General features: G+C 43.7%; 2 protein-coding genes across 22 annotated transcripts in view; one reads left to right on the top strand and one right to left on the bottom strand.

Moving 5' to 3' along the window:
* Pkd1l3 (polycystin 1 like 3, transient receptor potential channel interacting) overlaps positions 1-1,546 on the bottom strand; it is a 64,876-nt gene extending 63,330 nt beyond the window's left edge. The window contains exon 1 of the mRNA XM_087596664.1: positions 494-1,546. Within this exon, the coding sequence (XP_087452790.1) occupies positions 494-818 (325 nt within the window). The 5' untranslated portion in view covers positions 819-1,546. The remainder of the gene's footprint in view (positions 1-493) is intronic.
* Positions 1,547-13,307: 11,761 nt separating this feature from the next.
* Dhodh (dihydroorotate dehydrogenase) overlaps positions 13,308-17,200 on the top strand; it is a 28,585-nt gene continuing 24,692 nt past the window's right edge. For 20 of the 21 annotated variants that reach the window (XR_015643461.1, XR_015643459.1, XR_015643460.1 and 17 more), the window contains exons 1-2: positions 13,347-13,382; positions 15,280-15,492. Coding sequence is in view for 5 of the 21 variants with exons in the window: in XM_087595117.1 (XP_087451243.1) it covers positions 13,362-13,382; positions 15,280-15,492 (234 nt within the window). In the remaining 16 variants the exon portion in view is untranslated. 21 annotated transcript variants of the gene reach the window in all.

Here is a 17,200-nt window from a genome sequence, read left to right as displayed (position 1 = left end):
GTGGGGGTGGGGGTGGAGGGGTTGGGGTGGTGAGTGCATTGCTGTTGCTATGGAGACAAATGTTGGCTGAGGCACAAAGGTGGAAAGCCTACAGAGAGAGAGAGAGAGAGAGAGAGAGAGAGAGAGAGAGAGAGAGAGAGAGAGAGAGAGGATGCTCAGGCTAACACTTTTCCTGATTATAAAAGCTGAAAGGGGGCTGGAGAGATGGCTCAGCGGTTAAGAGCACTGGCTGCTCTTCCAGAGGTCCTGAGTTCAATTCCCAGAAACCACATGGAGGCTCACAGCCATCTGTGATGAATCTGATGCCCTCTTCTGGCAGGCAGGTGTACATGCAGATAAAGCACTCATACATAAAATAAATAAATCTCAAAAGGGTTAAAAGACAAAAAACAATACCTTAAAATGTAATTTGAGAAAAAAAAAAAAGCAGAGAGCCCAAAGATAACTTTCTTTCACCCTAGAACAAGGCACAAGGAAGTTTTTACCCCAACACTCAACACCAGAGCCCTACCTGTCTGGGTTATCCCTGGCTGCTTTCTTGGCAGCTTTAGGTTTATCCCAACCCACCACACTGTTTCCTTTTGGGGAGAGTTCTGTAGGAAGTCCTGTAGCTTTGGGTTCCAAGTGTTGGCTAGGTGTCCTCTCTGGGCGTGGCAGTACATCTCTGCTTCGTGGAAGCTGCAGTAAAGTCTGTTAAGCTGATAGCAGCTGTTTTTCCCATGCTGCTCAGGGATGCTGGGTTCACGTCCCAGAAGGACACCCAAAACGACACTGATTCTAAGGTACAGCCAGAGCCAGGACGGTCTCTGCAAGAGCATTTTCTCTCTGCGCAGAGAGAGATGTACGGAGGGTCAGCAGCTGCCTGGGCTTTTAAACAGGACCCAGTGAGCTTGTCAGAATCGTTCCTATTGTTCTTTTGTGGGTTGGGAACAACCTGCCAAGGTTTTGTTTTGTTTGGAGAGCCCAGATGGATCTCTCACCGGCTGCAAATAAACAGCAAAGAGGTTTTACAATGTCTCCATTCGTGTCTACACGCCCAGATATAGTTTTAGCAAATAATCATCTGTTAGGAAGCCAAGTCGACCTGCAATCAGGGAGAGGTTGGTGGATATCTAAGCCAGTGTTACTAGACTTGGTAAGCTTAGCTGTATAAGCACTCTCGCATTGAGGTATGTGTCCAGAAAAACTGATACGTTTTCTTTTCTTTTCTTTTCTTTTTTTTTTTTTTGGAGCTGGGGACCGAACCCAGTGCCTTGTGCTTGCTAGGCAAGCGCTCTACCACTGAGCTAAATTCTCAACCCCAAAACTGATACTTTTTATGAGAAAGAAAACTATTCTGTTGTTGTTTTCAAGACAGGGTCTCACTATGTATCCCTAGATGTCCCGGAACTTACTATGTAGACCAGGCTGGACTCGAACTCACAGAGATCCACTTGCCTCAGCCTCCTGAGTGTTAGTATAAGCATGAATCACTGTGCCCAGGTTAAAAAAAGCTATTCTCATTGAGTCCTGTAATTGATTTAAAAATTAAAAAATTATGTACTTTTATTTTATGTATATGGCTGTTTTGTCTGTATGTCTGTATGTCTACCACATGCATGCCTGGTAGCTTCAAGGCCAGAAGAAGACTGGATCCAGCATATAGGTGCTGGGAATTGGTCCTGGGTCCTCTGCAAGAACAAGTGCTATTAACCACTGAGCCATCTCTCCAGACCCCTATGATAGAGCTTTTCAAATACATATTATCTTTGTCAGCCAAGTATAATCAAAAGATTATATCCAGGATGTGTAAGGAACTCAAAAAAGTTATCAGGAGGGCTAGAGAGATGGCTCAGTGTTTTGAGCACTGACTGCTCTTCCAGAGGTCCTGAGTTCAATTCCCAGCAACCACAAGACAGTGACAGTGTGCTTATATTAAATAAATAAATAAATAAATAAATAAATAAATAAATAAGTTATCACGAGAGTAAGTAATGCAAATGACCCGAGCCAACACTTCTCAGACAGCTAATGGATAAATATGGGGGATGCTAAACACCCTTTCTTAGATAGGGGTTGACTGAGTTGCCACAGAAATAAAGAGAATAAACTGGCCTTCCATGGGAGTCCTTTGTTCTTTTCTCAGCACAGTGAAGAGTGATGGTCTCTCCACGGGAATAGGGACCATGTACATGTGGACTCAGGACCTTGGGGTTTTATAGAACTTTGGGGACAGAAGAGCCCAGTCCATCTGAAGGTTGTTTCCCCCATGATTAGGAAGTGGTAGCTCCTGGCGTGTTTGTGTGGGTCTCCTGATCAGGAGCTTCCATAGCGCCAATCCACTTTCCTGCCCAGAGTCTCTCAGTCCAGCTGGTGCTTCTAAGTCATTAACCCTTCATCCTTAGCCAGCAGGAAAATACAACCCAAGGCTACACGGTGATTTCATTTCATGTCACTCAGAATTGGGGCAAGTTACCCTTGTACATTGTCGGTGGGGGTGTAAACACGTGTAACCTGTGCCAAACGAGGTCCCTAAAAAACAGACTACAAGGAACTGCTATATGACTCAGCCGTGCGAATACAAGCTGTATACCCACAGGGAATGAAGTTGGTATTCAGAAGAGAGCGTGCTCTTAGTGATCTCAGCATTGTTAACACAAGCAGGCTACAGCAGCGTCTCAGGTGCCTGTCAACAGGGGACGGATGACTAGATAAAAGAGAGAGAGAGAGAGAGAGAGAGAGAGAGAGAGAGAGAGAGAGAGAGAGAGAGAGAGAGTTATCAGGGTTTATTTGGCCAGAGAGAAACTGCCAGAAAATGGATGGAACTGAAGTTTTCTTGTTAAGCAAAAATAAGTCAGATACAGACAAAGAATTATCACATTATCACATGGTTTCTCCCATCTGTAGAGGCTAGAACTTAAAGATAATCTGGAACCAGTAGAGAAACACTGTAGAAAGTTCAGGGGAACTAGGGAGAGGGAGAAAGAGAGGGTAAAATAGCTTATTCAAGAGTATGAACCCGACAGAAATAGGATACATTCGTATACGGAAACACTACAGGGAAGCTCTTTAATAGAACATTAATGAGTATTGTTATAGTACACATTATGTAAAGACATATATACGTAATACACGTTATGTAAGAACATGCACATTATAATAACACTGTGTGAAGAGCATTGTCAAGAGCACTAGCTAATATGATGCCTGTCATCTCAGAATTACCCTTGATAATGCTTTCATGACAGAGCAGTTGAAACCCACCCGTGCAGCAGGAACCCCTCTCCCAGCAGGATTCTACTGTATAAGAATATAAAGACTATTGCTGGTAAATCTCTAGGCTTGTGTGTCCCCCATATTTGCTCACACTGGGACTGGTTCAGATAGCTGTATTCTGTTTCTTATGTGCACAAAACCAAAACGGCACATGAACCGTGTCTTGAAGCTCCTAGCCAGTCATAAAAGCCAGGTAAACAGACAATGGAGAAATGAACTCGACTAATACAAACAATGCCAGAAACCAACAAGGCTCAAGCTTGGCTGAACCTAACAGCAGATCCGCATGGTTCTGGCCTCTGACCGCACAGCCTCCTTTGACTGTGGCATGCACGGTACTTCACGCCATTGCAAAGCTTCCGTTCTCGAACCTGCTTTTGGTCATTGTTTAGAGAGCTTGCCACTGGTCTTCCCCTGTTGCGTGCCCTTCACTGATCTGTGCAGCTGGCTCTCTTCTGTTGTGTCATAAATGCACGCAGATGTAGTACTGAAAACGCTTGGCAGCTTTCAGGGCAAAGGCGGTCATCTGTGCAGCCCAAATAGTGCCTATTTTTCTCCACCTGTGTTTGGTGAGTGCATTGTGGGGACTGAATTCAGGGCCCTGAGCATGAACGCTACCACTGAGCTACATCCTCATCTCGTAATGCCTTTATGTGTTTTGAAAACCATTGCAGACACAGACATCAACGTTGAAAAATCTCTAAAGAACAGAACGTGAGGACACATCCCCTTAGTTTTAGAATAATCCTGTATTCCACTGAAGGGCATAGCATGGTCCATACTTTGCAAGGGTCTAGTTAGGGAAGAAATGGAATAATTGTTAATAACAAGAGAAAAAGTGTCACCATAGAGCGACAGCTTGAGAAGAAGAAGCTTCAGATGAGTAATGTATTTGAGCTGAACCAGGAGTGACAGGTTATCTCGTTTACAAAAACAAACTCAGCACAATGCCAACACTAACCAGAGAGACCCTACTAACCAGAAGGGCGTGGCTGGAATACAATCCCTAGAGCAGGTGACTGCCAGCCGAGATGACTAGACCCAGCAATGTCATCTGCTCATTCTAACAGAGCCGTAAAGACCTTGCAGGACAAGTGCACTTAAATGATTCACAACCACAGAACCAGCACTGTAGAAGGTAATGAAAGGGATTCCAGAAACATCTGTGACTACTTAAAAAAAAGAGACAAAACCTCATAGAAGGAGGGGATGGGAGAGGGGGTATAGGAAAGGGGATAAGATTTGAAATGTAAATACATAAAATATCCAAGAAAAATAATTTTTTCTTTTTTTCTTTTTTCCTCCAGAGCTGAGGACCGAACCCAGGGCCAAGCGCTTAGCAAGCGCTCTACCACTGAGCTAAATCCCCAACCCATAATTTTTTTCTTTTTTCCCCCTTTTATTGGATATTTTTTTATTTACATTTCAAATGTTATTCCCTTTCCTGGTTTCCCGGACATAAGCCCCCTATCCCATGCCTCTCCCCTTCTTCTGTAAGGGTGTTCCCCTCTCCATCCACCCCCCACTCCCCACCTGACATTCCCCTATACTGGGGGGGTTCAACCTTGGTAGGACCAAGGTCTTCTCCTTCCACTGGTGCCTAACAAGGCCATCCTCTGCTACATATGCAGCTGGAGTCATGGGGTCAGTCCATGTGTAGTCTTTGAGTAGTGGTTTTTAGTCCCTGGGAGCTCTGGTTGGTTGGCATTGTTGTTCTTATGGGGTTGCAAACCCCTTCAGCTCTTTCAATCCTTTCTCTAATTCCTCCAACATGTGTCCCATTCTCAGTTCAATGGTTTGCTGTTACATTCGCCTCGGTATTTGACATGTTCTGACTGTGTCTCTCAGGAAACATCTATATCCAGTTCCTGTCAGCATGCACTTCTTAGCTTCATCAATCATATCTAGTTTTGGTGGCTGTATATATATGAGCCACATGTGGGGCAGGTTATGAATGGCTGTTCCTTCAGTCTCTGCTCCAAACTTTGCCTCCATATCCCCTCCTATGAATATTTCTGTTCACCCTTTTAAGAAGTAGCGAAGCATCTGCACTTTGGTCATCCTTCTTCTTGAGCTTCATGTGGTCTGTGGATTGCATCTTGGGTAATTCGAGCTTTTGGGCTAATATCCACTTATCAGTGAGTGTATACCAAGTGTGTTTTTCTGTGACTGGGTTACCTCACTCAGGATGAGATTTTTCTAGTTCATTCCATTTGCTTATGAATTTCATGAAGTCATTGTTTTTGATAGCTGAGTAGTATTCCATTGTGTAGCTGGACCACATTTTTTGAATCCGTTCCTCTGTTGAAGGACATCTGGGTTCTTTCCAGCTTCAGGCTATTATAAATAAGGCTGCTATGAACATAGTGGAGCACGTGTCTTTGTTGTATGTTGGAGCATCTTTTGGGTATATGCCCAGGAGAGGTAGAGCTGGTTCCTCAGGTAGTACCATGTTCAATTTTCTGAGGAACCTCCAGACTAATTTCCAGAATGGTTGTACTAGTCTGCTATCCCACCAACAATGGAGGAGTGTTCCTCTTTCTCCACATCCTCACCAACATCTGCTATCACCTGAGTTTTTGATCTTAGCCATTCTGACTGCTGTGAGGTGGAATCTCAGGGTTGTTTTGATTCACATTTCCCTGATGACTAAGGATGTTGAACATTTTTTAGGTGCTTCTCAGCCAAGAATGTTTTGTTTAGCTCTGTACTCCATTTTTAATAGGGTTATTTGACTCTCTGAAGTCTAATTTCTTGAGTTCTTTGTATATTTTGGATATTAGCCCTCTATCAGATGTAGGACTGGTAAAGATCTTTTCCCAATCTGTTGGTTGCCATTTTGTCCTAATGACGGTGTCCTTTGTCTTACAGAAGCTTTGCAGTTTTATGAAGCCCCATTTGTTGATTCTTGATCTTAAAGCATAAGCCCTGGGTGTTTTGTTCAGGAAATTTTCTCCAGTGCCCATGTGTTCGAGACTCTTCCCTACTTTTTTTCCTATTAGTTTGAGTGTATCTGGTTTGATGTGGAGGTCCTTGATCCATTTGCACTTAAGTTTTGTATAAGGTGATAAGAATGGATCGATTTGCATTCTTCTACATGCTGATCTCCAGTTGAACCAGCACCATTTATTGAAAATGCTATCTTTCTTCCATTTGATGGTTTTAGCTCCTTTGTCAAAGATCAAGTGACCATAGCTGTATGGGTTCATTTCTGGGTCTTCAATTCTATTCCACTGATCTACCTGCCTGTCTCTGTACCAATACCATACAGTTTTTTTTTTTTTATCACTATTGCTCTGTAATACTGCTTGAGGTCAGGGATGATGTTTCCCCTAGAAGTTCTTTTATTGTTAAGGATAGTTTTCACTATCCTGGGTTTTTTGCTATTCCAAATGAATTTGCAAATTGCTCTTTCTAACTCTATGAAGAATTGAGTTGGGATTTTGATGGGGATTGTATTGAATCTGTAGATTGCTTTTGGCAAAACGGCCATTTTTACTATATTAATCCCGCCAATCCACGAGCATGGGAAGTCTTTCCATCTTCTGAGATCTTCTTCAATTTCTCTCTTCAGAGACTTGAGGTTCTTGTCATACAGATCTTTCAGGTGCTTGGTTAGAGCCACACCAAGGTATTTTATGTTATTTGGGACTACTGTGAAGAGTGTCATTCCCTAATTTCTTTTTCAGCCTGTTTATCCTTTGAGTAGAGGAAGGCTACTGATTTGTTCGAGTTAATTTTATATCCAGCCACTTTGCTGAAGTTGTTTATCAGGTTTAGTAGTTCTCTGGTGGAACTTTTGGAGTCACGTAAGTATACTATCATATCATCTGCAAATAGTGATGTTTTGACCACTTCCTTTCCAATTTGTATCTCTTTGACCTCCTTTTGTTGTCTGATTGCTCTGGCTAGGACTTCAAGTAGTATATTTAATAAGTAGGGAGAGAGTGGGCAGCCTTGTCTAGTCCCTGATTTTAGTGGGATTGCTTCAAGTTTCTCTCCATTTAGTTTGATGTTAGCTACTGGTTTGCTGTGTATTGTTTATACTATGTTTAGGTATGGGCCTTGAATTCCTGATCTTTCCAGAACTTTTATCATAAAGGGGTGTTGAATTTTGTCAAATGCTTTCTCAGCATCTAATGAAATGATTATGTTTTTTTTTCCTTTGAGTTTGTTTATATAGTGGATTATATTGATGGATTTCTGTATATTGAACCATCCTGCATCCCTGGCATGAAGCCTACTTGATCATGATGATCATTTTGACGTGTTCTTGGATTCGGTTTGCAAGAATTTAATTGAGTATTTTTGCGTCAATATTCATAAGGGAAATTGGTCTGAAGTTCTCTTTCTTGTTGGGTCTTTGCGTGGTTTAGGTATAAGAGTAATTGTGGCTTCATAGAAGGAATTAGGTAGTGCTCTGTCTGTTTCTATTTTGTGGAATAGTTTGGACAGTATTGGTATGAGGTCTTCTATGAAGGTCTGATAGAATTCTGCACTAAGTCCATCTGGTCCTAGGCTCTTTTTGGTTGGGAGACTTTTAATAACTGTTTCTATTTCTTTAGGAGTTATGGGGTTGTTTAGATGGTTTATCTGATCCTGGTTTAACTTTGGTACCTGGTATTTGTCTAGAAAATTGTCCATTTCCTCCAGATTTTCCAGTTTTGTTGAATATAGGCTTTTGTAGTAGGATCTGATGATTTTTTTTAATTTCCTCAGATTCTGTTGTTATGTATCCCTTTTCATTTCTGATTTTGTTAATTTGGACACACTCTCTGTGATCTCTGGTTAGTCTGGCTAAGGGTTTGTCTATCTTGTTGATTTTCTCAAAGAACCAACCCCTGGTTTTCTTGAGTCTTTGTTCAATCCTTTTTTGTTTCTACTTGGTTGATTTCAGCCCCGAGTTTGATTATTTCCTGCCTTCTACTCCTCTTGGGTGTATTTGTTTCTTCTTGTTCTAGATCTTTTAGGCGTGCTGTCAAGCTGCTAATGTATGCTCTCACCTTCTTCTTTTTGAAGGCACTCAGGGCTATGAATTTTCTTCATAGCACCGCTTTCATTCTATTTCATAAGTTTGGGTATGTTGTCCCTTCATTTTCATTAAATTCTAAAACGTCTTTAATTTCTTTCTTTTTTCCTTGACCAAGTTATCATTGAGTAGAACGTTGTTCAACTTCCATGTATATGTGGGCTTTCTGTTGTTTTTGTTGTTATTGAAGACCAGCCTTAGTCTGTGGTAATCGGATAGGATGCATGGGATCATTTTTATCTTCTTGTATCTGTCGAGGCCTGTTTTGTGACCGATTATATGGTTAATTTTGGAGAAGGTACCACGAGGAGCTGAGAAGAAGGTATATTCTTTTGTTTTAGGATGAAATGTTCTCTAAATATCTGTTAAGTCCATTTGGTTCATAACTTCTGTTAGTTTCTCTATGTCTCTGTTTAATTTCTCTTTCCATGATCTGTCCATTGATGAGAGTGGAGTGCTGAAATCTACTACTATTATTGTGTGGGCTGAATGTGTGATTTGAACTTAGTAAGGTTTCTTTTATGAATGTACGTGCCCTTGCATTTGGAGCATAGATATTTAGGATTGAGAGTTCATCTTGGTGGGTTTTTCCTTTGATAAATATGAAGTGTCCTTCCTTATCTTTTTTTTCTTTTTTTTTCAGAGCTGGGGACCGAACCCAGGGCCTTGAGCTCGCTAGGCAAGCGCTCTACCGCTAAGCTAAATCCCCAAACCCCTTCCTTATCTTTTTTAATAACTTTTGGTTGAAAGTCGATTTCATTCTATATTAGAATGGCTACTCCAGCTTGTTTCTTTGGGCCATTTGCTTGGAAACTTGTTTTCCAGCCTTTTACTCTGAGGTAGTGTCTGTCTTTGTCTCTGAGGTGTGTTTCCTGTATGCAACAAAAAGCCTGGTCCTCTTTCCATACCCAGTCTGTTAGTCCTAGTCTTTTTATTGAGGAATTTAGTACATTGATGTTAAGAGATATTAAGGAATAGTGATTGTTGCCTCCTGTTATTTTTGTTGTTAGAGGTGGAATTATGTTTGTGTGTCTCTCTTCTTCTTTTTTTTTTTTTTTTTTTGCAAGGAGATTACTTTCTACTTTTTCTAGGATGTAGTTTTCCTCCTTGTGTTGGAGTTTTCTGACTATTATTCTTTGTAGGGCTGTATTTGTAGAAAGATATTATGTAAATTTGGTTTAGTTATGGAATGTCTTGGTTTCTCCATCTATGTTAATTGAGAGTTTTGCTGGATATAGTAGCCTGAGCTGGCATTTGTGTTCTCTTAGGGTCTGTATGACATCTGTCTAGGATCTTCTGGCTTCCATAGTCTCTGGTGAGAAGTCTGGTGCGATTCTGATAGGTCTGCCTTTATATGTTACTTGACCTTTTCCCCTTACTGCTTTTAATATTCTTTCTTTGTTTTGTGCTTTGGTGTTTAGACTATTATATGACAGGAAGAATTTCTTTTTTGGTCCAATCTATTTGGAGTTCTGTAGACTTCTTGTATGTTTATGGGCATCTCTTTCTTTAGGTTAGGGAAGTTTTCTTGCTGAAGATATTTACTGGCTCTTTAAGTTGGGAGTCTTCACTCTCTTCTATACCTATTATCCTTAGGTTTGATATTCTCATTGTGTCCTGGATTTCATGGATTTTTTGGGCTAGGAGCTTTTTGTGTTTTACATTATCTTTGACTGATGTGTTGATGTTTTCTATTGTATCTTCTGCCCCTGAGATTCTCCCCTCTATCTCTTGTATTCTGTTGGTGATGCTTGCATCTATGACTCCTGATCTCTTCCCTAGGTTTTCTATCTCCAGGGTTGTTTCCCTCTGTGCTTTCTTTATTGTTTCTATTTCAATTTTTAAATCCTGAATGGTTTTGTTCAATTTTGGTTTGTGTTTTCCTGTAATTCTTTTTTTTTTTTAAAAAAAGATTTATTTAATTTATGTGAGTACACTGTAGCTGTCTTCAGACACACCAGAAGAGGTCATCAGATCTCATTACAGATGGTTGTGAGCCACCATGTGGTTGCTGGGAATTGAACTCACGACCTCTGGAAGAGCAGTCAGTGCTCTTAACTGCTGAGCCATCTCTCCAGCCCACTGTAATTCTTTAAGGTATTTTTGTGTTTCTTCTTTAAGGGCTTCTACTTGTTTACCTGTGTTGTCCTGTATTTCTTTAAGGGAGTTATTTATGTCCTTCTTAAAGTCCTCCATCATCATCATAAAATGTGATTTTAAATCTAAATATTGCTTTTTTTGGTGTGTTTGGTTATCCAGTATTTGCTTTGGTAGGAGAACTGCCAAGTAGTTTTGGTTTCTGTTGCTTAGGTTCCTGTTCTTGCCTCTCACCATCAGGTTGTCTCTGGTGTTAGCTTGTCTTGATGTCTTGTGACAGTGGCTTCACTCTCCTTTAGGGCTGTGTGTCAGCACTCCTGTAGACCTGTATTCTTTCAGCTAGATCCAGGAACAGAGAGTTCTTCTCTCAGGTATGTAGACCTCCTGGAGACCGGCTTTCAACTCTTGGCACAGGCAGAAACCCAAAGAGTCTTGCCCCTGACTGCTCCTAGGTCCCTGTGTACAGAGGGCACAGATAGTACTAGGTGACTTCCTCTTGGGTTAGGAATGTGGGCAGAAAGTCGTTGTCTCCTCTGAGTTCTCAGGATTGTCTGCATTTCTGAGGGTCTAGCTCTCTCCCCAACAGGATTTATGTGCAAGGAGCTGTGGGACTGGTTCAGTTCAATTTCGGGCACAGGCAGAAACCAGCAAGTTCCTGTCACTTACTGCTTCTATATTCCTGCAACCAGAGGCACTATGCAGTTTCCTCTTGGGCCAGGAATGTGAGCAGAAGTGGCAGTTTCTCCTGAGATCTCAGGAGTGTCTGCACTTCTGGGAGTTCAGCTCTCTCCCCCACCATAAAATTATTTTAAAAAGACCAAAAAAAAAAAAAAAAACCAAACAAGGCTGTCTACGACAAACTTATATCCCGCATATCAAGATGCTCAGCTCCTTCTCAAGCACCACGTCTGCCTAGATGCTGTGATGCTTCCTGTCAAAATGATAATGGACTAAACTTCTGAAACTGTAAGCCAAGCCCCAATTAGATGTTGTCCTTTATAACAGTTGCTGTGGTCATTGTTTCTCTTTGTAGCAATACAAACCATTACTAAGACACTGTGCAAACATAAACTGGCACCACCATTACATGTGAGAGCCTGATAACCTGAATTGGAACCCCAGAATGCGCAGTGGCAAGCACCTGCGATCTCAGCACTTCTACTGGGAGATGGGCGATACAGACAGAATTGTCTGTAAGCTCCTGTAACCAGAGAGGTCCTGCCTCACCAAAATAGAAAGAGAGAACTGACTCCTGAAGGTTGCCTCTGGTCTACATGTGTCTGCTATAGCAGGCTGCTGCCTGAACTTTCTCACACACAGAACACAAATTTAAAACAAACAAACATTCAATCACCAACCCAAACTCCTAGATATGTCACTTTTAGGTATAGTTCCTAAGGAATCCAAGTTAGCATATGACAGGGGTACCTGTACAACTACGTTTTTTGGAACACTATTCACAACACTGAACTTAAGGAATCAGTAGCAAATGAACAGATAAAGATAACATCATATCTATATTTATGGTATGGAACAATATTCAGCCATTAAAAAGAATGAAATGAGATAATTTACGAGAAAAAGTATGGGACTGGAGATCATGTTACCTGAAGCAAGCCAATCTCAGACAGCCAAATATACTTTTTTCTCATATGCAAAATAGAATATAGACCTTAAAAGGGTTTATTTTTATCATTTATGTACACACACACACACACACACACACACACACACCCTTGCATGTGGCTATGTGGAAACCAGTACAGTGCCCTGGAAGAAGTGATCCTGGAGTTACAGGTGGTAGCGAGCTACCTGATGTGGATGCTGGCAAAGGCACTTGAATCCCCTCCACGAACATCAGGTGGTAACTGCTGAGCTATCTTTCTAGCCTCCCGCAACCCGCCCCAAACTGTGACCTAAAGTGGGGGAGTATTATTTCAGAAAAGGAAGGGGACAAGTGGGAATGGGTACAAATAGGGTCAGAGTGGGTGCTTGAGAGAAGGCTCAACAGTTAAGAGCACTGACTCTTCTCTCTGAGGGTGAGGGTCCAACCATCTGTAACTCCAGTTCCAGGTGATTCGATGCCCCCTCCTGGCCTCTGTGGACACTTGGCACAGAGGCACTTGGGTGCTGAGGCAGGATTGTTTATTTTAGAGAAACCTGGGTTACACCATGGTTATCTTAAAAATAAAATTAAATCATATTTACTTATCAACACGGCAGAGCTTACTTTTTAAATCATCAAGTAAATTTTTGTGTGTTTATGGTTTATATTGTAATGGTATAAATGTGCTCAGTAAAACAGTATTTTTTTTTCCTTCTCCGGGTAGAGACAGGGTTTCTCTGTGTAGCCCTGACTCTCCTGAAACTCATTCTGTAGACCAGGCTAGCCCTAGCTGTTCTGGAACCCATTCTGTCTACCACCAGGCTGTTCTCAAAGTCAGAGAGATCTGTCTGCCTCTGCCTCCCGAGTGCTGGGATTAAAGGCCGGCGCCACCACTGCCCTGATAAAACAGAATTCTTAGGATTTCTGTTTTAGGAAGGGCCTATGAACGCCATACCGCAGCTCGGGCATAAAGACAAACCATGCGGAACCTTTGGGCTGCATCGTTCTTCGTTTCCTTCCCAAGCACAGGGAAACATTAGTGTAGTGCGCACTGGCAGGCGCTGGGGTTGGTCTGCAGTCTTCGGAGAGTTGGCGTCCTACCCCAGGTTTCTGCAAGTCTCCTCCTCACTGAGGTACAGAAGGGAGGGTGTGCGTCTTCAGAGCAGCGTTCCTTAGGAGGCGTGACAGTGGCAAAACAGAACCTAGGCACGTCCCGCCACGGAGCTTAGCTCTCGGCAGAGCGCATGCGTTCAACCCTCCAATCAACATCGAGGGGCGTGGCCAGGCCGGCTTGCGGGCTTGGGAGATAGGTGGAGCCGAAGCCCAGTTTTCCAATGGAATGCAGGCAGAGGCGAGCTTAGTGGTAGAAGAAGCATGGCGTGGAGACAGCTGAGAGTGAGTCCGGCGCGGGGAGGCTCACTCGTGGTGTGGATAACAGGCAGGGAGGGGATGAGGCTGGGAAACTGAAAGGCTGGAGCCCTTGAAGTGTGGCCTGCATGTGCGTAGCTAGGGGGATGCAAAAAAACAAGTGTGTGTGGGCAGAGGTTAGAGTGAGCGTGAGCGGTCGCGGGCATTTTTTATTTTTAAATTGAGTTGGTATCGGGCCTTTGTGAGAACACACAAGGCCCGCCCAAGGCGGAATGAAATAAGACATACGGCCACCCTTCTAGATCAAGTGTGGTCAAAATGGGAGTTCCGTGTGAAGAGCCCTTAGTTGTGTCCCAGGTTTGGAAAAAGCGCTCAGATACTGGTCCTTGACCCTTGAGCTATTTCTGCAAACTCCCCGAGGAGGGAGAATGAATACTTGGTTTGTGTTGCAGGCAAATCTGATCATATCCGCTACTTCCTTGTTTAGTGGACAAATCCCATTTTAAAAAAAAAAAAGTGTAGACGTGCGCGTACGTGCGTATGTGCACGTGAGTGCAGGTACCCTCTGAGACCAGATGATTTGAGTTCGAGTTGTGAGCGGTGAGCCGCCTGACATGGGAGCTGGAAACAAACTACCTCTGGCAAAGCAGCACTTTACCAAATCTGTTAACCAGATTTTGGCTGATACCTCTTTTATTTCTCCTGCCTCATATAAAGCAATGCTTTCCTTTTAGTTCCAAGCAGCGGTCTCCCCCTCCCCCATCCTTTGGCCCTTCTCTTTGGCTCCACCCACCTAGAGATCTCTCCTCCAACTGTAACCTCTTTAGCTTGTGTGTAACATTTGAAAGTTAGTTTTAACCTTTCATGATTTGTTCCTCTATGTCACTTGTCATGGCTCTGTATGTAGGTGGCCAGTAATTTGTCTCTTGGACTACACTGTCCTGAAGAACGGGGACCAAGTCTGGTTTGCTTGCCTTTGGTGAAGGATTGAATGAATGCATTAGCCACTTATGGTCTGGCAGTGATAGCTACGAAGAGCATAATGAACCACTTTTGAACTAGGATTGTGGTTCTCTACCCAACAAGACTGAAGCTATGTTTATATTGCAACCACTTTTATATTATACACGTACGATATTTCGGGCCAGTAACTCTTCTGGATATAATTTTAAAGTATAAACACTCACCTCTTCCTTACTACAGAAAAGGAGAAAGGAAAACATGCATTTTAGTATGTAGAAGTCAGGACACCACTTGCCTATATAGATGGTCAAGTGTTTAAGCCTCTACTTAGAAATGATCGCCACAGGTGTGCACTGGTTTGGTATCATACCCTTTCTGTGGAGGTTAGAGGAATGATGCTATTCTTGGTAATGTGTTGTGTAAGCGGTAGAGTTGTCCTTCAATTACAAGGTACCAGCATTCCTGGAAAGGTCTCTCTGTATGTGTAAAATTATGTGGGAGGTAGTTGGTGTTTGTGGTGAATTATAGCTTGTCCCTTGGCTCAGATAATTAATAGCAAAGTTCAAACATCATACAGTACACAGAGAAATTAGTGTGTCAGCTTTAAGCAAGGACTAATACTGACAGGGCTGATTTCTCTACACCAAGTCTGTTAGTCTGTTCCTTCATTAACTAGTAAAATTTTCCCATATGGCCCCTAGGGGGCGGTACTGCTTATCTTGAAAATCACCTAGCTGATCCCTTGAATATATTCAGGGCTAGAACCTGGGAATGCATGTGGATACAACCTCTATAAAGACTGGTGTGTGAGTGGGCGGGAGATGAAGGGGTCAGTGTAAGCAGAGAAGGGCTGTCACTTTGTTTAGATGTTCTGTCCTCTGGGTGGGTGTGAAGGGCCAGGAAGGGTGCTTCGGCCTGTCCCAATGGGGGTCCCTGTGAGTCCTTTCTTTTCCCCCACTAGAAGCGGGCCCTGGATGCAGTCATCATCCTTGGAGGTGGAGGACTTCTCTTCACCTCTTACCTGACGGCCACAGGGGATGACCATTTCTATGCTGAGTACCTGATGCCAGGTCTGCAGAGGCTGCTTGATCCAGAGTCAGCCCACCGGCTAGCTGTTCGAGTCACCTCCCTGGGGCTCCTTCCTCGAGCTACATTTCAGGACTCCGACATGCTGGTAGGTACCCCTGGATCACCCTGTGTTATGCTGAGGTGCTGGGGAGGTCACACTATTCAGCACTTGTACACTTCTCTGCTGTGGCTGTGCTTTTGAGAGCTACAGGTTCATGAGCAGCTGGAACCTGGAGCCCAGACTGAGAAAGCGTCTTTTATTATACCCTGTGTGTACAGAACATCACTTAAGTGTAGTCTTTAATTCTCACAGCTATGCTTTGAGATAGGTCCTGTTCTCATCTCTGTCTACAGATGAGCAAACCACTAAACAGACTAAGCAAATGACTTGCCCAAAGTCACAGAACTAGTGTGTGGCAGGGTCAGGATTCAAACCCATGGAGTCTTAACTGCGGTGTCCAACCTCGGCCAGTGTCCTGCATTGCTGAGATCCCGGGGCTGAGCAGGGACATCTGGAGTCATTAAACAACTAATGGATGCAGGGGACAGTGTTAGCAGGGAAGGGCTGTCACTTGTAGATATTATGTCATCTGTCTGGGTGTGAAGACCTGGTAGGGAGGGTGCTACAGCCTGGCCTGACGGGTCCTTTCTTTTTCCCCACCAGAGTCAGACCCTGGATGTTGTATCATCCTGGGGGGGGGGGGTTGAGGACTTAAGTTCTGGCCCCAGCCACAGCTCATTCCTCTGGCCCACCTGGCACCATTGCTGCACTGTGGTCAGCAGGAGACTTAGGGGAAAGCACCCACCCTCCCAGCGTCTGCTTCCCATAATCACTTGGCAGTTCTAAGGCACATCTTACCAGATGGGAGACAGCAGTGATGGGAACGTGGGAACCCAGCAAGATGCCCTCAGACCTGCCTCGGGGAAGAGTCACTGTTTAGAATCTCGGGGCCCCTTTGCTGTGTGCGTTTCCCTTCTATACCTGAGTGTTCCTCTCATCCCATAGCAGTCAGTCTCCTGCAGCTGTTCAGTTTTGCCTCAAACACTAAAGGGCTTTTGTAGGATCAGAAAGGACATTTCTCTCTTAAAGCTTGCTCACCCCAGACTGAGTTTGGCAGCCTTGGAACCAGTGTGAAGGGGGGCCAGAAGGTGAGAGGGCCTGGGTGACAGGGTTATGTCAGAGCAGTGTGCCTCTTCCACCATTTCTCTGAACGCCACCTTTTTTCCTTTGAGAAAAAGGTTGTCCATGTTGTCCAGGTTGGTCTCAAACTTGTGGACCCAAATGATTTCTGAGCCTCACTTCCCAAGCGACTGAGACCATGTGGTATATCCCACTGTATTCCCAGAGGCGTACACCTCCACAGCCAGGCTGATACTCTTAGCCCAATCTACCTCTTTAGTTCCTTGCTGTTTCCTAACTCCTCAGTTCGCTTTCACGGTTCGACTCTCCTGGGAAGGTGGGGGTGCTTTTGAAACACTTGGCTGCCCTGGCCTCCTGCTTGACCAGTTTAGCCATAGTCTCAGAGAGGCTTGACAGCACCCAGTCATGCAGCCAGGGTTGAGACAGCTACCCTCAAAGAGGGCCAGTTATAGCTGCACTTGCTGCCTCATGGTTCTGAAGTGCTGTGTGCACACTTACTTTTCCTTGTGGTCTCTCATCTCCTGCTTTGAGAGCCTTGTGGCTTCTCCCTTGGAAACAATCACCTAACCTTTAAGAGCTCACTGGAGCCAGCACCAATGATGTCCTCTCTCCAACTCTCTCTGGTGCCCACGGGCTGGCTTTTTGCTCGTTGTAGAGGAAGGGTCAGCTAGGG

The sequence above is a fragment of the Rattus norvegicus genome, chromosome 19 (assembly GCF_021556685.1).
Source record: "Rattus norvegicus strain SHRSP/BbbUtx chromosome 19, alternate assembly SHRSP_T2T, whole genome shotgun sequence".
NCBI classification, from domain to species: domain Eukaryota; kingdom Metazoa; phylum Chordata; class Mammalia; order Rodentia; family Muridae; genus Rattus; species Rattus norvegicus.
Note: the sequence above shows the minus strand (reverse complement) of the source record. Positions and strands in the feature narration are given on the sequence as shown.